The following is a 25,169-nucleotide window of genomic DNA, read 5'->3' on the forward strand; positions in this document are numbered from 1 at the left end:
CCTGGCTGGCTGGAGAGCAGAGCTGTCCCAGAGCCTCTGACAGCCCCCCTGTCCACACATCAGGACGTGGCCCGGCTGGTCGTGGAGCGCTCCACCATCATGTCCCACCTCTTCTCGAAGCTCTCCCCGAGTGCTGCCTCGGACGCCGTGCTGAGCGCCCTGCTGTCCATCTTCTCTCGCTATGTGAGGCGCATGCGCCAGAGCAAGGAGGGCGAGGAGGTCTACAGCTGGGTGAGGCCGCATGGGGCTCTCGGTGCCGGCTTGGTGCCCTCAGCGCCAGCCCAGGGCCCCGAACCTTATGGCCCCGACTTCCCCTCCTTTCCCATAGTCAGAGTCTCAGGACCAGGTCTTCCTGCGCTGGAGCAGCGGGGAGACGGCCACCATGCACATCCTCGTGGTCCACGCCATGGTCATCCTGCTGACGCTGGGTCCGCCGCGAGGTGAGCTGCATGGGTGCTGGGAGGGGCAGCTTCATGCCAGGCAGGCCATGGCCTTGACCACACCCAGCAGCTTCTGCCTCCTTGCCTTGCTTCTGGGTGGGAAGGAAGCCCTCCCAGGGACCCTGTGCCTAGCTTCCCTCCTAAAGTGGATGTTGCAGTCTGCAGTCTGTCCCTCGTGTCAGAGCACTTGGTGGAAGCTCGGGAGAGCCCCTTGTGGCAGGACCTCCTAGCCTGTAGAGCCCTGAGCTGAAGGGCCTGGCGCAGCCTGGGGTCAGAGTCCTCACTGCCCCAGCCCAACTGTGCAGGCCCATGGTGCCCAGGAGGTGCAAACTCAGGGTTTCACTGGGTGGAGGTGCGACATGAAGCTGCCAGGCCCTCAGGCCCTCTCCCCAGGGCCCAGGTATGTGGCCCTGAGGACGCTCCGGCCAGTGCAGTGTTTGGAACCTGGCGCCCACTGGCCGCGTCCTCTGAGGCTGTAGGCTTCCCCTTTGCTCCTGGATGACACCAGGAACTCCTCCCACATCACCCCATTGTGTCTGCCAGTGGGGCAAGGGGGTGGAACCCCCTTGCTGGGAGTCAGGTGGACGTGGGTGGGCTGTGCCAGTGTGGTGCCCCTGTTGGGAGGCAGTTACGGTCACAGGCATCACCCTTGGGAAGGGCAGCAGGGGAAGGTGGCCCCATGCAGGCCTGGGCCTGTGGGGTTTTCCATTGGCTTTGTGGAGCCAGACAGCTAGACAGGACCTGGTTCAACCAAGTAGCGCCCCAAGGGCAGGGGCTGGGCAGGGACACACACATGTCACTTGGCCAAGACAAAATGGCAGTGATGCCGCCTGCCCTCCTGCTGCGTCTGTGTTCTCTTAACGCAAAACATCTGCATGTAGCAAGTGCTCACCTAGCACGGGAGCCTCACCTGCTCCTCCAAAGCCTCAGAGTCCCCCTTGGGAGAGGAGGTACCTCCAGCCTTGGCACCAGCTGTGCTTGGGGCTGGGCTCCTGGTGGGTCTGAAGGCTGCTCACCTGTTTTCCTTCCTGAAGCTGACGACAGCGAGTTCCAGGCACTGCTGGACATCTGGTTTCCAGAGAAGAAGCCGCTACCCACCGCCTTCCTGGTGGACACGTCAGAGGAGGCACTGCTGCTGCCTGACTGGCTGAAGCTGCGCATGATCCGCTCTGAGGTGCTCCGCCTGGTGGACGCCGGTATGGCCAGGCTGGGCTCGGGCGGGGGCTGCTGACTCAGGGGTCCCAGGCCTCTCACCTGCTCCTACACTTCCCCACCTGGTGGACACCGGTACGGCCAGGCTGGGCTCGGGTGAGGGCTGCTGACGGGGGTCCTGGGTGCCTTGCCTGCTCCTCATGGGCCTGGGCAGCCTCCAGCCATAGCAGAGGAAAGGGCTGACTGGGTGGCTTCGGGATCCTGCAGATCATACGTCCTGGCCACACAGGGCTGTGCTGGGCCCTGGGAGACCAAGGCGGCCTATGCTCGCCCATCCGATAGGGCCTACTGTCGGGCTCAGAGACCTAGAGTGAGAAACAGGTCTTGGACGGAAAGAAGAGAAAGTGGTCTGGGGTTGGAGGGGAGGAGGGGAAGTGGTGGGGCCTCTGAGTTGGTCCTTGAAGGGGGCCCCAGCAAGGGCTGAGCAAGGGACCTGGGCCAGCGCAGGTCAGTACGGCTGGTGCCTGGGCACAGTGAGGGGACATGGTAGATGGCTTGGTGAGTGAGTGGGGCTGGCTCAGGAGGCCCACGACCGCCAAGGGGTCTAGGCTCCTCTATGCCTAGAGAGGAGACAACCACAGTGGCCTGCGTGTAGCAGGGAGGTACACCACTCCATGCCACCATACACCCTCCTGAGTGTCCACCCCACCCCCGAGCTGCCATCCAGGGCCCAAGGCCGTCCCAAGCTGCTGCTCCCTTCTACGGCCCCAGGTGTCAGGTGGGGCCACCAAGTGTACAATGCCCCAGGTCTTGAGTGGGGTCACCAGGTGCATGCAGCCCTAGCTGGGGCCACCAAGTGTGTGCCTTGGGTGGGGTCTCTGAGCACATGTGGCCCAGGGTCTCTGGTGGGGTCCTGAGTGTGCATTGCCTGGGTCTCTGGTGGCGTCACCGAGCACGTGCACCCTCAGCTCTGCAGGACCTGGAGCCGCAGCAGCTGCTGCTGTTTGTGCAGTCCTTCGGCATCCCCGTGTCCAGCATGAGCAAACTCCTCCAGTTCCTGGACCAGGCAGTGGCCCACGACCCCCAGACGCTGGAGCAGAACATCATGGACAAGAGTAAGATGCCGGGGACCTGCAGGGTGGGGTTGCACACCCGGTGCCAGCTTCAGCCTGGCCAGGTGCTTTGGGGTCTGGGTGGGCCCACCCAAAGCAGGTGGGTGATCCAAGGTCAGGTGGGCATGGATGGCACACATGGGCAGGCTTAGAGCAGTGGGTTGATGAGGCTGGTGTAGTTAGGAGAGAGCCAAGCCCTGGGCCCGCCCCAACCCCGGGCCAGGCACCCACTCGGGCTGTTTTGAGCTTAGAGGGAGATGTTGGGGCTCTCAAGGCCAACTGAGCCTGCCCAGCTTCAGAAGTCCTTGGGAAGCGTTAGTGACCGTGGGGGCATCCCCAGCTCTGGTTTCTGTGGAGAGGGAAGGACTTGCTCCCTGGCTCCTGGCCATGCCCAGGCGTGACCCTGCTGATGTCTGCAGATTACATGGCCCACCTGGTGGAGGTCCAGCATGAGCGAGGCGCCTCCGGAGGCCAGACCTTCCACTCCCTGCTCACTGCCTCCTTGCCGCCCCGCCGAGGTACTGAGGAGGGGTGGGGCCCGCGCAGACACCCAGCCTAGGGAGGGGGCAGAGCTCACTTTCGGATACCACCTGACGGGCTCCCACAGAGGCTCTCAGCCCATCTTTGGTCAGCATTTGTCCCTGGCCAGCTGGAGAGTTCCAGTTCAGTCTGAGATCCCTGTGGTCCTGAGCGAGACCTGGGGTCCTTGGGGAGCACAGCCCCCAGGTCTGGGTGATGGTCCCTGGACAGGGCTGGCCATGGCTTGCGAAGCTCCCACCGCTGAAAGCCTGTCAGAAAGTGTCCAGCCACTGACTGTTCTCCTGTCTCTGCAGACAGCACAGAGGCACCCAAACCAAAGAGCAGCCCCGAGCAGCCCTCGGGCCAGGGCCGGATTCGGGCAGGGACCCAGCTGCGCATTCTGGGCCCTGAGGATGACCTGGCCAGCATGTTCCTCCAGGTAGTGATGCTGCTGCCCCTAGGTCTCCATCTGCAGCCCCTCTTCCCAGATGCAGCCTCCCCTGCTGTCTTGCACGCACAGCGGCCTTTACACGAGGGACTGCCCGACACTGGTACACTGCTTTACGTAATACCCCCGTGCTCTCAGAGGGAGGCTCAGGCCAACACTGGGGAAGGGGGTCGCCCCACACCCTCCCTGCCATCCTTGCACACCCCTCTGTGGGGCACCCAGTTTGATGCAGAAGCTGAGGTTGCAGGGTTTGCCCGAGGTCTTGCTGCTGGAGCTGGGGATCCTGATGGAGCCTGGTGGGCCCTGGGCAGGCTCTGGACACCTTTGTCCTCTGAGCAGCTCCTGGGTGTTGGGGTCCCTCACCACTCCCCATCACAGGTCTTCATGGCCCTGGGCCCCTGAGGCCACAAGGTGGGGGCCACAAATGAACAGGGACACAATGGGATGGTGTTCTGGCATGGAGCTGCATCAGGTGCTTAGCATCTCTGCCCTCCCTCTCTGCCTCCCCCTCTGCCTCCCCTTGACACCACCCCGTCCTGTTCCAGATCTTCCCGCTCAGCCCAGACCCTCGGTGGCAGAGCTCCAGTCCCCGCCCCGTGGCGCTCGCCCTGCAGCAGGCCCTGGGTCAGGAGCTGGCCCGAGTTGTCCAGGGCAACCCTGAGGTGCCAGGCATCACGGTGCGAGTCCTGCAGGCCCTCGCCACCCTGCTCAGCTCCCCACACGGTGGTGCCCTGGTGATGTCCATGCACCGATGCCACTTCCTGGCCTGCCCGCTGATGCGCCAGCTTTCCCAGTACCAGGTACCCAGAGCCCCTCGGGTGGGAGGTGAGAGGAGGGAGGAGGTCAGTGAGGACTCGGCCTCCTGCAGGATGGCCTGGATGTTCTGCGACTGCTTCTCTTTGGGTCCCGGGTCTCAGTTTCTAAGTGAAAAAGGACAGGGCCCCAGGGAGCGGGGGCAGGGTCCACTTTTTTCAGTGAGCATGCCCCCAGATTGGGAGGTGGGGGTGGCACAGCTTGTGCCTGTTCACATGCCACCACCCAGGCTCGGCGCTCCTTCCTCGCTTTCCTTGTCTGCTGGTGTCTGCTTGGGACTGTTTTACTTGTGTGTCTGTGTTAATTTCTTCTACAGAGCCACATGTGAGCCCTAACCAGCTGGGGGGTTTTGAAAGGGTCTTTTTGAGGTTGTCTGGGCCCATGCGGGGGGGGGCACCATTTCAGGCAGCAGGAGGGATGAGGTTGGCCTGGGCCGCAGGTGCTGGTCACGGCAGGTCCCAGCAGCCTCATTGCCCCTGCTCTGGGCCTTGAGTGCTGGGTCCCCATGTCCTCTGAGAATGGTGAGTGGCAGGGGTCAGCTGTCATCTGCCAGGGTAGCCATGTGCTGCTTTGTCCCCACAGTGCTGTGTGCCACAGGACACTGGCTTCTCCTCACTCTTCCTGAAGGTGCTCCTGCAGATGCTGCAGTGGCTGGACAGCCCCGGTGTGGAGGGTGGGCCCCTGCGGGCACAGCTCAGGCTGCTTGCCAGCCAGGCCTCAGCCGGGTGCAGGCTCAGCGATGGTGAGGACCCTGCCGGGCTGGCAGGTGGCCAGGGGCGTTGGATGGGGGCACATGGAGTGGACAAGTGGCCTGGCTCCCCAAGGCCTGAGGAGTGGTATGGGGCATGGGTGCCTGTGAGGACCCAAGGGAGCCCTTCCACCTTGGGGCCTCCCAGGATGGGGCACACTGAGAGGGGTGAGTGCTGGAGCCTCGGGGCGCTGACAGAGTCTTCCCACAGTGCGAGGGGGCCTCCTGCGCCTGGCAGAGGCCCTGGCCTTCCATCAGGACCTGGAGGTGATCAGCTCCACCATCCGTGCCGTCATCGCCACCCTAAGGTCTGGGGAGCAGTGCAGCGTGGAGCCAGAGCTTATCAGCAAAGGTACCTTCCTGGCCCAGTCCCCTTGGGCCACTGGGGCCCTGGGAAGACCCAAGCCTGAGGCTCCTTCTTGCTGCCCAGTGGGGACAGACAGTGGCTGCTCAACACTGTCCCCAGAAAGTGCCCACAGAGGTCCCCTCCCAAATGCCTCAGGGTGGAGCCTCTTGTGGAGCTTTCTCCTTGGGGTGCCGCCGATCACTGCTACACCCAGCAAAGTGAGCCCCAGTCCTGGCTATACTCTCTAGCCCCAGCTGGGCCCTGCTGTTGGGTCCCACACACACTCACCCCACATCCCACCCTGACCAGCCCACGCCCACTTGGTGGCACCTCCCCAACCTGGGAGTGACCCGCATGTCCCTCTGTCCCTCGTGCAGTCCTCCGGGGGCTGATCGAGCTGCAGTCCCCGCATCTGGAGGAGCTGCTGAGAGCACTCTTTTCTGCCACCCCGGATGCTGCTGCCCCGTTTCCGGCCTCCAAGCCTGTGGTGGTGGTGAGTTCCTTACTGCTGCAGGAGGAGGAGCCCCTGGCTGCAGGGAAGCCGGGCGCCGATGGTGGCAGGTGAGTTGGGGCACTGCACACGGCTGGGGCGGGTAGGTGGGTGGCACCGGCCCCTCCCTGAGCCTCCTTTTTTCTATAGCCTGGAGGCCGTGCTGTTGGGGCCCTCCTCAGGCCTCCTGGTGGACTGGCTGGAGATGCTGGACCCCGAGGTGGTCAGCAGCTGCCCTGACCTTCAGCATAGACTGCTCTTCTCCCGGAGGAAGGTGAGCGGCACCAGCTTCAGCATGGGACCCACCCCGGGGCAAAGGGCTCTTCCCAACCCAGAGTGCCACAGCCTTGGCCTGGGCGAGCCTTGCAGGGCTCCAGCAGCCCCCCTGCTCTAAGCCCATGTGTCCCTGTAGCAGCCCAGAGGAAGGGCAGGGTCCCCCATTGGCTCCAGCAGAACCCAGGCCAGGGTCATGGTCACCTGTGGACCAGCACTGTGACCAGCAAGATGTGAGATGGGGTGGGTGGACGAGTGGGTCAGACCCACCAAACCCTGTAGATCATGCAGGGGCCTCCATCTTCCCGAAGGGAATGGGGCTATGGCCAGCAGAAGGGAGGGCAGGTGCAGGGTTCCCCAGGTCCCCCAGAGGGGAGGGACAGCCTCACCAGAAGGGCTGCACAGAGCCCCGGGCACCTCTGCCCTGTCACGTGGCTCCTGTGGGAAGAGGTGGGGAGGCACTACGCAGGCACCAGGAGGGACCCTCCCCGGCACCACACGATGGGGCCTGGTGTCACCAGCAGTACCCCGAGCCTCTGCTCTGAGTGGCTCCATGGGGAAGCTGAGCCTGCCAACACTGGCCCAGGTGAGGCCATCCGGCCTTCTTCCTTCCTCCACAGGGCAAAGGTCAGGCCCAGGTACTCTCGTTCCGTCCCTACCTCCTGGCCCTCTTCACACACCAGTCCAGCTGGCCCACGCTACACCAGTGTATCCGCGTCCTGCTGGGCAAGAGCCGGGAGCAAAGGTGGGCACCTCCTCGTCCCCGACTGGGCTGTGTGCGCACTGGCCTTCACCAGAACTCTCCCAGCACCAGCTCTCACGGGTGTCTCCCATGCGGATATGAGACAACGAATGCTCAGTGGAACCCATGCCTCCCCCCAGGTTCGACCCCTCCGCCTCTCTGGACTTCCTCTGGGCCTGCATCCACGTTCCCCGCATCTGGCAGGGTCGGGACCAGCGTACCCCGCAGGCAGGTCTTGGGAGGATGGCCCGTCTCTGAGAGGGGGTGGTGCTCCGGGGCTGATGCAGGTGCCCGTTGCAGAAGCGGCGGGAGGAGCTGGTGCTGCGGGTCCAGGGCCCAGAACTCATCAGCCTGGTGGAGCTGATCCTGGCCGAGGCTGAGACGCGGAGCCAGGATGGGGATGCAGCCGCCTGCAGCCTCATCCAGGCCCGGCTGCCCCTGCTGCTCAGCTGCTGCCATGGGGACGACGAGAGCGTCAGGAAGGTGACGGACCACCTGGCGGGCTGCATCCAGCAGCGGGGAGACAGGTGCTCAGACACCCCAGCCCTGGATGCTGCCTGGGAATGGGCCCCCGGGGGAGTCGAGGCCCAGTCCCCGGTGGGGTCTCGTCACGCCTGGCCCCATCTGCTCAGTGAATCCCCTCTGTCTTCCAGTGTGCTGGGCAGGCGCTGCCGAGATCTCCTCCTGCAGCTCTACCTGCAGCGGCCGGAGCTTCGGGTGCCCGTGCCTGAGGTCCTGCTGCACAGTGAAGGGGCCACTGGCAGCAGCATCTGCAAGGTGAGGGCACTACTCCTCTGCTCCCCGATGCACTCCCAGGAGCCCCGGCTGGGCAGGGAGGGAGGGCAGGGGCCACACATCCTCCTGCCCCTTCCCAGTCCGTGCTGCCCTGCAGCCCTGTGGGTTTATTTGCATTGAGTTTGCTACCGAGGGAGCCTTTGGGTGGTCTGTTCGCTGGGTGCTGTCCAGCACAGCCTGGAGACTTGTGGTGTCATGGGTACTGAGCAGCCTGCCATTCTGTGGATCGACCATTGATTTATTCGTTCACCTTCTGGTGAACGTGGGGTCACGTCCAGTTTGGAGCAGTCACAGCTGCTGGGGTCTTGTGCACAGGTCTTGGTGGACAGCTGGGTCTGCTCCTCTACAGTGACCCTGGAGGAAGGGCTGGGCTTTCCGTCCCGGCTCCCCCTTCGCTGGCTGGAACCTACAGCCTGTCTTCTGCTGATACCACAGAGAGCAGCTGACTTTCTAGTCATTTCTGCTTGTGATTTTTCACTTATATGTTGTTTTACACATTGAAATCACTCTCTATGAGCAGGTTTGTGGGGGTGGTTTTGAGGTGGTGTCTGTTGCCCAGGCTGGAGTGTAGTGGCACCATCGTAGCTCACTGCAGCCTCAACCCGTGCTCAAGTGATCCTCCCACCTCAGCCTCCCGAGTAGCTAGGACCACAGGCATACACCACCACACCCAGTTAATCTTTTTGTATTTTTAAAATAGAGACGGGGTCTCACCATGTTGCCCAAGCTGGTCTTGAACTCCTGGGCTCTGGTGATCTTCCTGTCTTGGCGTCCCAAAGTGCTGGGATCACAGGTGCGAGCCATCGTGCGTGGCCGATGTGCAGGTTTGGCTTGTTTCCCGCTTGGTGCCTCATTTGGTGCTGAGCTTTGCTTTTATCCTTTGTGGCGTAGTCGGCCTGCCCTCCCAAGGTGCCATGGAAGCCATGGAGGAGCCAGTTCCTCTGCTCATGGCGTGGCACGAGGTGGATCTTGGCTGCAGCTGGCAGCCAGGCTGAGTGTGGGCGGGCAGGCGAGGGGAGCCTGCAGGCCCTGGCCTCACAGTGCCCTTCCCTGCAGCTGGATGGCCTCATCCACCGCTTCATCACGCTCCTTGCGGACACCAGCGACTCCCGGGCGTCAGAGAACCGAGGGGCGGATGCCAGCATGGCCTGCCGGAAGCTGGCGGTGGCTCACCCACTGCTGCTGCTCAGGTACTGCCCCAGAAGCCCTGCCCTTGCCAGACTTTGGTTTAACCAGGGGCCTGAGGCTCTCCAGCCTGGGCAACAAGAGCGAAACTCCCTTTCAAAATTACAAAAACATTCCATCCATGAAGAAACAAAAAAGAAAAATAATTTGTAAAAGAAAAAACAAAAACACACATCCAAAGCAAAGGGTTTCCAGTTGAGGTTGACCGAAGGAAGTCAGAGCCCTGGGCTGAGCATCAGGCGTGAGGGCCTGGGTGGGCCCCAGAGAGGAGCGATTCATCCCCACTTCCTAGGGCAGGTGGAGGGGGGCAGCACAGGGTCTGGCCCCAGGGCACAGGCAGTGGGGCCCTCCTGAGGATGTGTGTCAGGCGAGCCAGCTGGCCAGGGCTGACTGGGCCATCACCCGCCCGCAGGCACCTGCCCATGATCGCGGCGCTCCTGCACGGCCGCACCCACCTCAACTTCCAGGAGTTCCGGCAGCAGAATCACCTGAGCTGCTTCCTGCACGTGCTGGGCCTGCTGGAGCTGCTGCAGCCGCACGTGTTCCGCAGCGAGCACCAGGGGGCGCTGTGGGACTGCCTGCTGTCCTTCATCCGCCTGCTGCTGGTGCGTGCTCCTGCCGCCTGCCCTCACGCTCCCTTCCGCTCCCTTTTACTCCCTTGGCCCTGGCCTGGGCCCTCATCATCTACCCGGGACTGGGAAGACCCCTGTGGCCAGGGCCCAGGTCAGGCCCCCTGCCCTGGGGACCAGCTCCCACACTGGGAAGCCCCTGCCCACTGCCTGTCATGTGCCTGGAGGGCCCACATGCTGGAGAAACCTAACCCAGATCCTCCATGCTGCTTTCTGCGTTTCCTTTGTGCCACGGTCAAGCCCCTCATCCGGGCATGTGCCCCAGACAGCTGTGTCCACACCCTGACAGGCCACGCCTCAGGCCCATGATGCCATCCATGGTGGTTGGCAGAGGGGGCTCGTTGCTTGTGGGGTTTATGGCCTGAGGCTCTGAGAGCAGGATGGGAGCACAGGCTCTGTTTCGGCCCCACAGGGCAGAGCAGCTCGAGGGCACAGCTTTTCCTTTGCAGAATTACAGGAAGTCCTCCCGCCACCTGGCCGCTTTCATCAACAAGTTTGTGCAGTTCATCCACAAGTATATCACCTGCAACGCCTCCGCAGCTGTCTCCTTCCTGCAGAAGCACGCCGACCCACTCCAGTGAGTGCCTACAGGCTCCAGGAAAGCCTCGGGCCTTGGGCAGGGGTCCAGCCGGGCTCTGGGGGGCCACTCCTGTCAAGGCTGTGTTGGGTCAGATCTGCAGCTCCTGAGGCCAGGGAGGGCTGCTGAGTGTGGTGCTCATCCCAGGGTGCAGAGGCTGCCCCTCCTGCGCCGGAGCTGTCCCAACTGACCCCTACAGCTCTCTGCCCATTCCACAAACACAGAGCCTCCCCGCCTGGCCCTCCCCATGAGCATCCCAGCCTCTCCTGTGCACCTGGGTCTATGCCCTTCCATGCCCTAGTTTGACCCCTGACCCAACTTTGGCCTACCAGAGTCTTCCTCCCAAGTGAAAGTATCTTCTCCTCCCAGCGACCTATCTTTCGACAACAGTGACTTGGTCATGCTGAAGTCCTTCCTCGCAGGGCTCAGCCTGCCCAGCAGAGATGGGAGGGCCGACCGAGGCCTGGATGAGGAGGGTGAGGGTGAGTGGAGCTGGCAGGGGCTGGTGGGGGCTGCCAGAAGCAGCTGTGGAACAGTCCTGCAGGGCCTGGTTTTCCTGACTGCACAGCCAGGCCTGGGCCGTCCGAGGCTCCCGATGGGGGCTTTGTGAGCCTGGGACCTTGCTGGCTGGCCCCTGGCCCACCTCACATGGGCTAAGCACTGACTGGTGCCTGACTGGGCGTCAGCCCACCCATCCCAGCACATTGCCCTGCCCCTGCCACACCCTGGCAGATCCCTCACCCCCCCCCCACAGCACATACCCCCCAGGCCCAGCACATCACCTCCGCCCCTGGCAGATACCCCACCCTCCCATACCCCCCACCACAGCACATCACCCCGCCTCCCCAGCACATCCCCTGCCCACCAGCACTTGTCCCAGGCGTCCCTCCCCAGGAAGCCTCCCCTGGTTCTGCTGAGCTGGGCTTGTCCTTGGCTCTTCACTCCCGTCCTTCCCTGCCTGACAATGATACGAGATCACAGCAGGTCTCTGTCCCCCCACCCGAGGGTGACACGGTGCCACAGCTGATCTCTGTCCCCTCCTGAGGGAGACAGGATGCTGCATTAGGTCTCTGTCTCCCACCTGAAGATGATATAGTGCCACAGCAGGTCTCTCCCATGCTGCTGGAAGAGTGCCAGGTCCAGGGCCCAAGGGACCTGCCTTGTGCCCAGTGGGTCATGGCCTGCATTGCAAGAAGCCCAGCAGGGAGACTCCCAAAGGTGCCTGCACCCAATCCAAAATCAGCTTCCGGTCCGTGGCTCCACCCCGTTTATGGAGCGCTGCTGTGTACACGCATCCTGGCAGCCTGGGTGGTGGCCACTGTGCTCTGGGGAGGGCAGGCCCTGGTGCTTCAGTGTGGCCCGTCCTGCCGCTCCTGCCCTCCTGCAGCATTGACGCTGTCTTTCAGAGGAGAACTCCGCCGGCTCCTTGCCCCTGGTCAGCGTCTCCCTGTTTACCCCTCTGACCACGGCTGAGATGGCCCCCTACATGAAGCGGCTTTCCCGGGGCCAGACAGTGGAGGGTGAGTTGGGCACCTGCTTCACCCATTCGAGGTCAGTGCCTGGTCGGCACCCTGGGTCCCACGGGGCTGTGGGCAGCAGCTGTCTAGGCACTGATTTTGGTGTGAGCATGGCCCACACTGGGCTATGGGTGGGTGGGCCGTTCCTCACAGTTGGGGGCATCTTAGAAACTCAAGGGCCCAGGGGAGTTGGAGGGGGCTGCTCTGCTTCACAGTAAAAAGCAGAGGAGCCCCCTAAGGTGGTGGGGGCGCAACGGGAAGAGGCCAGGAAGGTGGGCAGGACCAGTGGCCACCTTCAGAGAAGAGCCAGGGCTGGGCGGCCTGGATGGGGTTGGGTGGCGGGGACACAGCACCCTGGATGTGGGGTCACCATGAGGGGTCAGCATCTCTCCTTGGAGGCCACTTGGTGGGAGCAGTGATGGGCATCTGCAGAGCTTGGGCACGGGTGACCACTGAGGGCGTCACTGGCCTCATGCTTGCCAGTGCTTTCCATCCTGTGGTGCTCAGGGCCTTGCCCTCTCTGAGTGGCTGGAGTAGGGTGGGCAGAGGTCCACCTGGGCCCTGCAGCTCTGACCTGGCCCTCTCTCTGTGTTAGATCTGCTGGAGGTTCTGAGTGACATAGACGAGATGTCCCGGCGGAGACCTGAGATCCTAGGCTTCTTCTCGGTGAGCCAGGAGGGGCCAAGGGAGAGCTGGGAGGAGCTGTTCCCTTGGAGAACCCCAGCAGGGCCGCTGCCCACACACGGTGCCCGCCCTAAGCCCCAGCAAGTCCTCTAAGGCTGGGCTTCGGGTGGGGCCCCAGGCTGGGACTGCCCAGCGGTACATGTGTCGTGCCCTCTGGGTGGGAGCTTAGAGTCCCCTGCCATTGCCGCCAACCATCATGAGACCAAGAGACCAAGGGGTGAAGGGGCCTCGATGGGGGCTGGGCCCCCCAGTCACACACCTCCTACCTTTCCCCCATCAGACCAACCTGCAGCGGCTGATGAGCTCGGCCGAAGAGTCCTGCCGCAACCTGGCCTTCAGCCTGGCCCTGCGCTCCATCCAGAACACCCCCAGGTGAGGCCAGCCCTGCTGCCACCGCCGGCCCTGTCCCAGCACCCTCCGGGCCCTGCTAACCCAGGTGACAGGTTTACCCGCCTATGGCCAGACCAGGCTTCCAGGTGTCTTCCTGTTGGGTGGGAACCTGACGTCGGCACAGGGTGGAGGTGCCCACTGAAGTGCCTGGCTCTTTCAGCATCGCAGCTGACTTCCTGCCCACGTTCATGTACTGCTTGGGCAGCCAGGATTTTGAGGTGGTGCAGACAGCTCTCAGGAACCTGCCAGAGTACACCCTCCTGTGCCAAGGTGAGGACTAGTCCCCCACCCGGGGCCCTGGCAGCCCTTGGGGAGTCCGCAGAGTCTCCTGAGAGTGGGTTCTTGGAAGTCCCAAGGTCTGGTCACTACAGCCAGTGTGACGTGCGGGGCTCCATCTCCCCCACAGAGCACGCGGCTGTGCTGCTGCACCGGGCCTTCCTGGTGGGCATGTACGGCCAGATGGACCCCAGTGCGCAGATCTCCGAGGCCCTGAGGATCCTGCATATGGAGGCTGTGATGTGAGCCTGTGGCAGCCGACCTACCTCAGCCCCGGCCCAGCCCGTCCACGGGGGATCCTGAGGCATAGCCCAGAAAGCCTAGGCATTGCTAGTCTCCCCAAGGAGATGAGGGGCCGAGCCCTGAGGCCAGGCAGGCCTGGAAGCAATACTCCGAGCCCTGGGGTGGCTCGAGGCCAGCTGCTGGCATGGGGGGCCCTCCACCAAGCCCTCAGGTACCCAGTGGCCCACAGACAGCCCTGCTACGGAAGGATCCCACTGGGCTGGTTTTGAATGAAATGTTCTGAACTCTCCATGTGCTCTCTGGTGTCCCGTGTCACCCTCAGGACAGTGAGAGCCTCAAGGACTCTGGCCTTGGCTCCGCAGCCCCATAGCACAGGGAGTTGAGCGGGTCCTGGGAGATGGAGACCTCCCAGGTCTGGGCTGGGAGGTCAGATGACTGGGCTGTCCCTCGGGCCAGCCATTCCCGTAGGTGTAGAGGGTCGGGGGATGCTGCCTACTCAGACACCCCCACTGTCACCGCCGCCTCCCGTCAGGTGCCAGCCCTGGGCCCTGCCTGGCCCCAAGTTCTTTGTTAAGCAAGTCCAGCCTTGTCGGGCTGCGTCGGAGACTGGCCCGGCTAACTGGTCTCCCCTCCTATTCCAAAAGGATCAACAAGGCCCTGCGAGCCTCGACTGGGTGTCGCCCTGTGGGAGCTGAGTAGGGGTCCCAGTCCAGAAGAGTCTTAAGTAGCCGGCGGTGCTGTTTGGCCTGCCTTTCTAAGCACTCGATCATGGAGGAGGGACTGGGAGGGTCCTGGTGTGTGCGGTAGGGAGAGCTCGGGGTGGGTGTGGGGCCCATTTGCTGACCCGCAGTGCGTTCTTCCAGCCAGACTGGGGTTACGGCTGCCCACCCTGTCTTTGCAACACTGGGGTCTTCCCAGCACACAGATGGGACCCACCCGTGATCTCCCAATTCCCCACGAGTGCCCCCAGGGCACTCCCTCCACTAGGGCCACGTGGCTGAGAAGCCAACCCAGGCCCTCCTGCAAGCCCAAGTGATGTGAGGCCTTGCCAGATGCCCCAGAATAGCACCAAGTGAGGGGCAGCCAGGCTTCAGGCCTACAGCCTCCCAGCCCAGCCCCTGGCCTGCCCACTCTCACCACCTGCCCGGGCCACTGTGCACTCCTGCACCCGCCTGCCCACCCTCCCTGGACTCTTCCCAGCCGGTGCCTGGGTCTATCACCAGACATGCCTGTCCACAGCTGGCTCCTGGTGGCTCCCGGGGGCTGGGAGGCTGCTCTGTCAGTGACTTGGAGACCCATGGGCTGCCAACCGCCCTTCATCCCAGCCATGCGGGGCCGTCCTCCCCTACTCTTGCCCTTGGTTCCTTGCCTTCAGGCCCCTGGTGCCAGCACCTCTGCCCTGGGTCCAAGTGTGTGTTAGGGTTAGGGACAGGGACAGCAGTGAGGAGCACCCAGCACAGGCCTGGGTGTGGGGGCAAGGCCCTTCCTGCTCTGTTGCTGGCTCTCTTACCTCTGTGCAGGTAAGGGGCAGGGCTGAGACTTGAACCCTGGGGCCCTGGAGCCATGAGCTGCCCTGGGGTAGGGCCAGGGAGGCTCAGCAGATGCAGGGCAGGGATTTGGACGTCTCCTTGCCTGGGGGGTGGGGTGTTGAAGTAGGGAGGTGTCCTCATAGGGGGTGAGTGTGTGCAGGCTCTGTGGGCTCTGGGATCAGGGTCCAAGCCCCTCTGTCCACCCAAGTCTTAGCAGAAATGTGCTACAGCCCCTAGTGCCTGCTGTATGCCCCACACCCAAACCCCAGCCCCCTGAGGGCCGGGCTGCCTCTCCCAGGCCCGGACATGGGGCCTTTGCCCCCTAGACCAGAGGGCAGGGGCCGGGTGGGCAGCCAGTCTGAACCTTCAGGATCCCGACCCTTCTCTTCAGGTGCAGCACTCCAGCCATGTCACTGCATCCCCTCCAGCCAGGAGCCACCCTTCCCGACACTACACCCTCTACAGGCTCCCAAGGCATCTCCTCCAAGAAGGGTTCCTGTACCCACAGTGCTGAACCTCCTGCAGCCCCGGCAGTCTCGTCCTCAGCTCTCCTGTTCCTCCAGCCAGGCTGTGGGATGGAGGTCCTTCCAGTGGAGGCCTGCCTATCTTGGGGTCTGGGCAGGGAGTGGAGGAGTGAGGTTCGAGTTGCATGGGCCCAGAGCCCAATGCCTGGGTTAAGGATAGGAAACGGGAAGGATGCTTCTGCCAGGCCTGGAGGCCAGTCTGTGTGTCTCAGCTGGCTGCAGGCCTGGGCCCTTCATAGGGATGCCTGTGTCTGGCTCAGAGCAGCCTGTGACAGAGCCCCAGGACACTGGCTGGGGTCATGGACCAGGTACCAGGTAAGAAGGCAGGGAGGGAGCTGAGGGTGGGGCCTTGATCCTGGGGCCTGAGACCCAGGAGTCCCTCTCTGGGCCTTGGTTTCCCTCTCGCTGCCTAGGCCTGTGTTTGCACCTGCCCATGAGGCAGAAGATGTTAAGCTAAGCAGAGGCGTCTATGGGAAGTAGCTGGCTTGGCAGGTGTTGGGGGCTCAGGCAAGAGGTACCGGCTCTGGTGTGTGTGCCCAGTGGGGCCAGGATGTGCCAGGCGTGCCCAAGACCCCACCCACCCCAGGGTGCTGACCACAGGGCCCAGGGACTTGGTGGCTCACAGTTGTTTCACCCATGGGGGCAGTTAGCCCCTACCTTGCCTAGGGATTCCATGAGCCCTAGAGGGTGGCAGAAGCCTGTCCCCACCATAGAGGGAGTCCCAGGGGGGCATGTCAGGCCTTGGGTGCTGGGTGGACCCTGGGTTCTGTGTCCCAGAGGTGAGATGCCTCTACGGTCTGTGTCGGGGTAGACCCTGGGTTCTGTGTCCCAGAGGTGAGAAACCTCTGTGGTCTGTGCTAGGGAAGATGGGAAGATGTCTGGGAGGGAAGGCCTGACCAAGCCTGGATAAAGAATCGGGTAGATTGGGATCTGTGCACACGGCAGGCATCTGGTGGGGGCTGGTGTGAGCAGAGGTGTGGGGGTTGGAATGCTGGTGCTGGCCCAAAGGTGGACGGAGTCCTGTGGGATGGACCAGGGGGCCCCAGGTCAGGCCATGATCCACGCCTGGCCTCCCCCTTCCTCTGGTTCCCCAAGCTCTTCCCCACAGCCATTGGGCCCAGGGATCTTGGGAGCCAGCTATGGGGGGCACCCATCAGGACCCCTGCACTGCTGGGTGGCTGTGGGCAGGTCCCTAGCCATCTGTTCTGGAACAGTGGAGGATCTGGGATCAGTACCTTCCACTGTGGCTGCGGCTGCCAGCCCCTCGCCCAGGGTGACTACCAGAGCCCAGATGGCCCCGGGAGTCAGAGGGTCCAGCCCAGACCCCACAGTTCCCTTCCTTCCAGGGGCACGTCTGAGCCAGGCCAGGCAGAGTCCCAGGGCAGCGTGGGACATACCATAGTGACAAGCTTACCTGCTTTCTCAGTCTCTAGTGCTTCCTGGTTTCATTTTCAGCTCTGGGTGGGGATGGACCCTGACCTTCAAACAGGCCAGACCATGGCGGCTACAGGGCTGAATGTGGGCACCTGGGGCCTGAGCGCCTCAGCAGCAGGAGTCCAGGTCTCCCCATTCACCCTCGGAAGCCCAGTGGCCCAGGGTCATGTGGCAGGTAGGGTGCAGGGTAGGAGCTCCCTGGGGGGAGCCTGGGCCCTGATGCCTCCCTCCCTCAGCTCCCTTCTGAGCAACCCAGACTCCTGACCCAGTTAGGCCCAGGCCCGGCTGGCGGTGGGGATCGTTCCAGGTGCTTCGGAAGAGAAGGATGTGGCTGAGGCCTCCCCAGTGTCGGCCACCCCTTCCGTCCTAGTTGGCAACCTGTAGGAAGCTGAGAAGCATGGGCAGGCAGAACTGGACATCCCAGTTCTCTCTCCAAACCCCTCACTAGGCCAGACCCTAAAGGACACCCAATGCCAGGCCCTGCTGTGCTCATGGGGGACCCGGGGTTGGACCCCACTATGCCTGTACCAGGGTGCCTCGGGCACCCTCTCTGCGCCTGGGAGTTAGGAAGGGCAGTTGGGGGTGGGTGGGTCTTGAGGGGTTGAGGGGAGTTGGGCCCATGGATTTGTAGGGGGCCACAGGGCTCTGGCTGACCAGCAGGGCGGGCAGAGGGGAGGGTCCAGAGCCAGCAGCCCTCTTTTCCCGTGGTTGCCCTCCTGCTGTGGAGCCAGGCCTGGAGGGGCCTGCAAGTCTCAGGGGGCGTGGGGCAGGCCTGGCACACAGAGGGCTCCTGGGGAGCTCATCCCTTGGTAGGGAGACAGGCCCTGGGAGGGGAGGGAACTGGGAGGTGGCCACACGCCCTCCCTGGGATTGAAAATGCAGGGGCCTGGTGAGGGCCTCACCAACCACGGTCTGCCTTGTGCACAGGGCTCCTAGGGACACAGTGTCCTTGGGCACACAGGGCTGGGGGCCTACAGAGATGGGGTACTGTGGAAGGGCTGCTGGATCCCAAAGACCCTTTAGGCCCCCTTCATCCCATCAGCATTCTAGCCAAGACCCTGGGAGCCCCGTCCACAGAGTCCTATCAGGAGAGCCTCTGGGGAGCCCATGCAGATGAGTGACTCGAGGCAGGACCCACCCTAGGGCTCTCACACTCACTGACTGAGGCCTTGGACAAATCACTGCCCTTCTCTGAGCCTGATTCCTCACCTGTGAAATGGGTATGAAAATAACGCCTGAGGCCAGACGCAGTGACTCACGCCTGTAATCCCATCACTTTGGGAGGCCAAGGCGGGTGGATCACCTGAGGTCAGGAGTTCAAGACCACCCTGGCCAACAACATGGTGAAAACCTGACTCTACTAAAAATACAAAAAATTAGCTGAGCATAGTGGCAGGCGCGTGTAATCCCAGCTATTTGGGAGGCCAAGGTGGGTGGATCACCTGAGGTCAGGGGTTTGAGACCAGCCTGGCCAAAATGGTGAAACTCCATCTCTACTAAAAATACAAAAAATTAGCCAGGTGTGGTGATGCACACCTGTAATCCCAGCTATTTGGGAGGCTGAGGCAGAATTGCTTGAACCCAGGAGGTGGAGGTTGCAGTGAGCTGAGATCACTAGAGCCTGGGTGACAGAGTGGAACTTGTCTCAAAAAAAGAAAAAAAAATTAGCCAGGCATGGTGGTGTATGCCCTTAATCTCAACAACTTGGAGACTAAGGTGGGAAAATGTCTTGAACCCAACCCAGGAGGCGGAGCCTGCAATGAGCAGAGATTGCTGAGATTGAGCCACTGCACTCTCGCCTGGGTGACAGGGCAAGACTCCGTCTCAAAAAAATAAGGGGCCAGGCGCAGTGGCTTACGCCTATAATCCCACCCACTCGGCTTTGGGAGGCCGAGCGGGTGGATCATGAGGTCAAGAGATCAAGACCATCCTGGCCAACATGGTGAAATCCCGTCTTTACTAAAAATACAAAAATTAGCTGGATGTGGTGGCATGCACCTGTAGTCCCAGCTACTCAGGAGGCTGAGGTTGCAGTGAGCTGAGATGGCACCACTGCACTCAAGCCTGGTGACAAGAGTGAGACTCTGTCTCAAAAAATAAAGTAAAAACAAGGCTGGGCATGGTGGCTCACACCTGTAATCCCAGCACTTTGGGAGGCCAAGGCGGCAGATCACCTGAGGTCAGGAGTTCAAAACCAGCTTGGCCAAGATGGCGAAACTCCGTCTCTACTAAAAATACAAAATATTAGCTGGGCATGGTGGCAGGCACCTGTAATCCCAGCTACTTGGGAGACTGAAATAGAAAATTGCTTGAACCCAGGAGGCGGAGGTTGCAATGAGCCGAGATCATACCACTGCACTCTAGGCTGGGTGACAGAGGGAGACTCCGTCTCAAAAATAAAAATTAGCCGGGCATGGTGGTGTGTGCCTTTAATCCCAGCTACTCAGAGGCTGAAGTGGGAGAGTCGCTTGAACCCAGGAGCCAGAGGTTGCAGTGAGCTGAGATTGTGCCACTGCACTCCAGCATGGGTGACAGGGCAAGACTGTCTCAAAAAATAAAAACAAGACTGGGTACAGTGACTCACACCTGTAATCCGGCACTTTCGGAGGCTGAGTGGATCACCTGACATCAGGAGTTCAAGACCAGCCTTGCCAACATGATGAAACCCTGTCTCTACTAAAAATACAAAAACTAGCCTGGCATGGTGGCAGACGCCTGTAATCCCAGCTACTTGGGAGGCTGAGGCCAGAGAATCACTTGAACCTGGGAGTCGGAGGCTGTGGTGAGCTGAGATTGTGTCCCTCCACTCTAGCCAGGGCAATAGAGTGAGACTCCATCTCAAAAAAATAAAAAAATTTAAAAGACCTGAGATTCGGGTGCAGTGAAGACCCTGTGTGACACACAGCAGGTGCCCAGTGCCAGGCATCTGTTGCTATTATCCCTCTTCTCTGAACAGAGAGGTGCCATGATCCAGCCAAGGACACACAGCAATCAGAAGTAGTCCGGGCTTCTCTGTCTGTCCAGGTCCTGCCGCCAGTGACCCCCGACAGTCCCTGTGCGAGCGCTGTGCTCACACCTCAAGGGTGGGGGGGCCGTGCCCCATTACAAGGGATTCCTATAAATGGCGTGGAGAGGATTAATAATGTATTTATAACACATCGTGGTGGTAGTCGAAAATGATCTATAAATGTGCAGTAAATGTTTTATAATGTTTTTGTAACCCGTTATAAATGATAAATGGCAGGCCATAGATGCCGGATCAAATATTTATAACGCATTGTGCGCGGCGTCGGGCTGCTACAGTTCAGGAAAGCCATTAATAATAAAGTGGATGGAAATGTACGAGTTACCGACATGCCCAGCAAAGCCATTTATAATGAAATGTAAAATTTGGCTGTGGGAAGCAGCCCACCAGCCCCAGCCGCAGCACTGGCCAGGCTCTCTCTCCTGGAGGCTGGGGAAGGAGCAGTGTCGTGAATTATTTGTGAGGTGTTCAGATGAGAATGTATACTCCCCATAGCACACAATATAAATATGCTATTAATATACCCAAGGCAGTATGCATTATTCATGGACCCTAATTAATTAATGGGTGGCCCCTTAAAATGGGGTGTCGCAGCTTCCCAATCCCTGTCCTGCCGGGGGGCCATAGGGATGGCATTGGCATCTACCACCACCGGAGTGAGCCATTTGTTGACCGCTGCCTCGGGTGGGATGGAGGTGTCCCACTCTCTGCAGTGGGGTCAACGTGATCCCCCACAACTGTCCACAAGAGTCCTGTAGGCAAGTCAGTTTGGGAACCACTGTGCAGTGTGGCCACTCCCTGGGAGAGTGGAGGTATATATCAGCGATGAAGGCTCTGAGAAGTCCCGTGGGAAACACCACTTGGCCAGGACACCTCCCTTGGTTCTTTCACGCCCTCCACGTTCCGGCCATCCTGGTGTCTCCACCTCTGCCTCCCAGACTCAAGGAGCCGATTCTGTTCCAGGTTGGCCCAGCAGCCTTGGTCAGATGATGTTCAGGGTTAAATCCATTGGTGGAAGGAGTCGGCCCCTAATAAGTCCAGGTGTGGTGCCTGGGTCCCCACCTCTGCAGCCCCTTCTGGGGACCCAGCAGCCAGCGTGTCCTCCAGGAGCTAAGCTAATGCAAACCGAGGTGGACGTTTTGGACTAAAATGACCGATGCCTCAGGTCAGGCCATCCCTGGGTCCCCAGCACAGGCCCTGCCACCCTGATGGGCTGAGAGACCCCTTTCTCCCTGCCTCTATCGTCTTTGAGGGGGTCAGAACATGTGGAGGCAGGAAGTGGGGAAACAGGTTGTCTGGCTTGGAAGTCCTGCCCCTGGCCCGGGGTGACCACTCGGACAGGACATCAACTGGGCTGACCTTCTCTTGGACCTCATCTGGTGTCAGACAGGGCTGCTGCCTGAGAGGGCAGGCTGATCGGGGGGGGGACCTTATCCCCTCCCTCTCCTCCCCTCGCCTCGCCTCTCCTCCTTTCTCGGAACCTCAGTTTTTTGAGCTGCAGAATGGATACAGCCACTTATTTTGTAGATGATAAAGAGTAAGATAGGGTCTCGCTCTGTCACCCAGGCTGGAGTGCAGTGGCATGATCACAGCTCACTGCAGCCTCAACCTCTCAGTCTCAGTCAATCCTCCCGCCTCACTTTCCCAGATAGCTGGGACTACAGGTGTGCACCACCACACCCAACTAATTTTTTTTGTATTTTTTGTAGAGGTGGGGTCTTGCCATGTTGCCCAGGCTGGTCTTGAACTCCTAGCCTCAAGCAAACCTCTCACTTCAGCCTGTGAACCCAGCCAATGTTGGGTTTTAAACCCACAGCCAACCCATACCCATATATATGTGTGTGTACACACACACACACACAGTTAGAGGGAGAATGTCTCTCTCTGTTGCCCAGGCTGAAGTACACTGGTGTAATCACAGCTTACTGCAGCCTCGACCTCCTGTTCTCAAGCGAGTCTCCTGCCTCAGCCTCCTGAGTAGCTAGGACTACAGGCATGAGCCACCACGCTTGGCCCACAGCCAGCTTTTTTTTTTTTTTTTTTTGAGACAGAGTCTCATTCTGTCACTCAGGCTGCAGTGCACTGGTGCAATCTCAGCTCACTGAGACCTTCACCTCCCAGGTTCTAGTGATTCTCTCACCTCAGCCTCCCAAGTAGCTGGGATTACAGGCATGTGCCACAACACCTGGCTAATTTTGGTATTTTTAGTAGAGACAGGGTTTTGCCATGTTGGCCAGGCTGGTCCCGAACTCCTGACCTCAGGTGATCCTCCTGCCTCGGCCTCCCAAAATGCTGGGATTACAGGTGTGAGCCACTTCTCTTGGCCCAGAGCCACTTTTAAATGGTGGCTGTAAGTATCAAATGAGAATGTAGATGTGGAAATTGGTGGGAGAGGCTGGAGTAGGGGCCTGACTGGGCCCTGTTGCCTGCCCCACTTCCTTTCGCAGCCCCCACACCCTCCTCCCAGTCTTCTGCACCAGTGACACCAGCCTACCTTTGAGTCTTCCCTCCTGACACGGCCTTTGCAACTCCTGTTCCCTCTGCCCTTTCCCCTTCTTTTCCAGCAAAGTGATTTTCCTACTTAGCCTCCAGTCCTCAGTTCTCATGGTCTTTCCTATGGAGGCTCTTGCTCTATCTCTTCTCTCTCTACCCCCAGCCTTTCTTTCTCCTCTCTCTTTCTCCACTCTCTCCCCTCTTTCTCTGTCTCTCTTGTCTTTCTCTTTCTTCTCTCTCTCTCTCTCTCTCTGTTGGTCTCAGGCTAAGGTCATCATGATTTCTAAAGGGCCGGCCTGATGTCTGGGCCCCCATCCTGGAGTCTGTTGAGCTTATACTGCTCTTACCTGATCCCCCCCGCCACCCATGAGCACATGATGCTCCATTTATTGTGTGCCTACTGTGTGCCTGGCCGTGGGGTAACCCTTGGTGGAAGGAGGCTATAATGTCACTTTGCAGATGAGGAAACTGACCCGAGAGGGAAGGCAGTTTCCAGGTGAGGCTGGAAGGTGGTGGGTTCCCACTGGGGGAGGTGTGTGCAGACACGAGTCCACATGGCAGTCCTGGGATGCACAGATGGGGACCCCAGGACCAATGGGGGAGCAGTGTGGGCCCCAAGAGCCTTTGGTGGCTCTGAGGGGCCCCAGAGTGGGGTCTTGGAGAATGAGGATGAGGGGCGGGTGCTGGGGGCCAGCGTGGGCTCGAAGCTCTAGGGTGAGCGTGGCAGGGTGTGGCTGGGGAGATGCAGCATGATAAGCATGAGGGAGGTCTGATAAGCAACCTGGACTTTATTCACAGGATGGCCTGGGAGGCTCCCGGCAGGGGAAGGGCTTGGTCAGCCTTCTAGAAATATTCCTCAGGCTGCTGGGAAGGGTGGATTGTGGTGGCTGGAGGGGCAGGAGGCGGCCCTGTGGGCAGAGGCAGGATGACAGGTCTGGATGGAAGGGTGGCAGCCATGGGCAGTGGGGAGAAGGGGGTTGTTTGGGGGTGTCCTGGCTCCTGGTTTTGGGGCTCCTGGAGGGACGTGCTGTGTGAGGTGCTGGTGGGGAAATGCCACTAATGCTGTCTCCCAGCTCACTGGTGCCAGAGGAGGCCACGCAGGATGGGCCACGGGGTGACCAGTGGGATGGCTTTTAAGTGTGCAGCAGTAAAAGTTCATGATAAAAGTGAAACCCGGGGTGAGGAGAGGTGTGGCGCTTAAAAAAAAAAAGTGAAACTCAGGCCGCCTCCTACGCCACTCCTGAAGGAGCTGGGTCCTAGCGCCTGTCCATCCCTGTGTCCCCCCTGCCCCCCCCCCCCCCCCCCCCCAACAACCACTGCTTCTTGAGCTCTTCCTTCTTTTCCAGCTTTTTCGGTTCTCTTAGCCGCTGCCCTGGGAGTCAAGAAAACCTGGCTCCGGCTGTGCCCGCTCAGTCTCCCCTGCCATCTGCAGGTCAGGGCCAGCCACAATCCCAGGCCACAGGGGCTCTCTGCCTAGCAGCTGCTTGCATGCCCCCAGTGATGGGGAGCTCACCACCTACACCAAGGCCTCACTGACACTTAGACAGCCAGCAGACTACAATGTCTCACCAGGCACCAGCCTCAGAAAAGAGCTGGAATAGCACCAGTGGCTTGGGTTGGAAGATCTCAGGAGCACAGAGAAGCTGCCCTGACTCCTTGCCTGGGACTACTTCGGTGAAACACTTTCCTTCCTGCAGGCCCTGCCTGGACAAGCCCGGCCCCACAGCCAGCAGGGTAGGCCTCCCTTACATGGCTGGTGTCAGTGATTCCGGCCTCATCCAGTCCCTGGGGCCTCAGACTAGGTTCCCCAGGGAGAATGGGGGCAGGGGCCAGCCTGGGATAATTTAGGGCTCCACCAGAGGGACTTTCCTTATTTATTGTGTCACAGCTCAAAGTGGAAAGTTGGGAACCACCCTGCAAGTCACCCTGAGGAATCTCCTGCCCCAGGAACAGATCCTGCCTACAGGCCCCCAGAAGAAAAGCCTTGAGTGAGGATTCCCTCCCCCACAGGCCAGCTGTGCAACTGCGGCTCCATGGCCCCCTTTCTGGCCTCAGTTTCTCTTCTGGCAATGCCCAGCCTTCACCTCTCCCTTGTTGGGAAATCCGGCTGGCATGTACTGGCCTGTAAAGAGAAACCAGATGCGAACGTCCTTTGAAAACCCTGAGACACAAGGCACCTCCTGCTCCCTGGGAGGCCGGGCTGCCCAGGGCAGAGGCCCCAAATAGTGCAGGGCTGTTCGAGTCTCAGTTTCCTCATTCGTCAACCGGCCTTTCTTGCCTCTTCTCCATGGCAGGTGGTGGGAGGTGGGGCTGTGAAAAAATCCGGAGGCCTCCGCAGGTAGCCCGCGCCCCTTCCCCTATTGGGGGGTCTGGGCCTGCAGCGGCGTCCCGGGGCCACCGAGGGGCCTGGGCCTTAGTGGGGACCCGGCGGTGTGGGGGCAGGGCCTATCTGGGGAGGGACCTGGCGGCGTTGGGGGTGGGACTTGTCAGGAGGCGGGACCTGCCACGAGCGGCAGCTCGTGCCGGGCCCGGGAGGCGTGGGGAAGGGGTCTATCAGGAGGCAAAACTTGGAGGATGGGGCGGGGCCTGTCAGGAGGCAGGACCTGGAGGCTGGGAGGCGGGGCTGTCCGGAGGTGGGGCCTACCTGGGCGGGAGTCTATGTCGGGGCCGAGCGGCGTGACGGGACCTTTCAGGAGACAGGACCTGGCGGGCGGGGGCGGGGCCTACCAGGAGGCGGGGCCCACCGGGAGGCGGGGCCCGCGGGGGCGGGGCCGGCTCGGCTTCG

General features: G+C 61.1%; 1 protein-coding gene across 1 annotated transcript in view; it reads left to right on the forward strand.

Annotated features, from left to right (window-relative positions):
* Positions 1 to 13,668, forward strand: part of INTS1 (integrator complex subunit 1) — a 33,132-nt gene extending 19,464 nt beyond the window's left edge. Inside the window, exons 25-48 of the mRNA XM_032259867.1 lie at positions 64 to 231; positions 329 to 440; positions 1,475 to 1,636; positions 2,561 to 2,707; positions 3,124 to 3,222; positions 3,538 to 3,662; positions 4,217 to 4,471; positions 5,067 to 5,226; positions 5,444 to 5,584; positions 5,956 to 6,139; positions 6,219 to 6,342; positions 6,962 to 7,086; positions 7,224 to 7,311; positions 7,384 to 7,610; positions 7,737 to 7,860; positions 8,935 to 9,068; positions 9,476 to 9,668; positions 10,142 to 10,269; positions 10,639 to 10,751; positions 11,676 to 11,789; positions 12,382 to 12,452; positions 12,751 to 12,842; positions 13,021 to 13,130; positions 13,267 to 13,668. Coding sequence (XP_032115758.1) covers positions 64 to 231; positions 329 to 440; positions 1,475 to 1,636; positions 2,561 to 2,707; positions 3,124 to 3,222; positions 3,538 to 3,662; positions 4,217 to 4,471; positions 5,067 to 5,226; positions 5,444 to 5,584; positions 5,956 to 6,139; positions 6,219 to 6,342; positions 6,962 to 7,086; positions 7,224 to 7,311; positions 7,384 to 7,610; positions 7,737 to 7,860; positions 8,935 to 9,068; positions 9,476 to 9,668; positions 10,142 to 10,269; positions 10,639 to 10,751; positions 11,676 to 11,789; positions 12,382 to 12,452; positions 12,751 to 12,842; positions 13,021 to 13,130; positions 13,267 to 13,382 — 3,312 coding nt within the window. The 3' untranslated portion in view covers positions 13,383 to 13,668. The remainder of the gene's footprint in view (positions 1 to 63; positions 232 to 328; positions 441 to 1,474; positions 1,637 to 2,560; positions 2,708 to 3,123; positions 3,223 to 3,537; positions 3,663 to 4,216; positions 4,472 to 5,066; positions 5,227 to 5,443; positions 5,585 to 5,955; positions 6,140 to 6,218; positions 6,343 to 6,961; positions 7,087 to 7,223; positions 7,312 to 7,383; positions 7,611 to 7,736; positions 7,861 to 8,934; positions 9,069 to 9,475; positions 9,669 to 10,141; positions 10,270 to 10,638; positions 10,752 to 11,675; positions 11,790 to 12,381; positions 12,453 to 12,750; positions 12,843 to 13,020; positions 13,131 to 13,266) is intronic.
* The last annotated feature ends 11,501 nt before the right edge of the window (positions 13,669 to 25,169 follow it).

Source organism: Sapajus apella, unplaced genomic scaffold, assembly GCF_009761245.1.
Source record: "Sapajus apella isolate SASKATOON/1434 unplaced genomic scaffold, GSC_monkey_1.0 scaffold112, whole genome shotgun sequence".
NCBI classification, from domain to species: domain Eukaryota; kingdom Metazoa; phylum Chordata; class Mammalia; order Primates; family Cebidae; genus Sapajus; species Sapajus apella.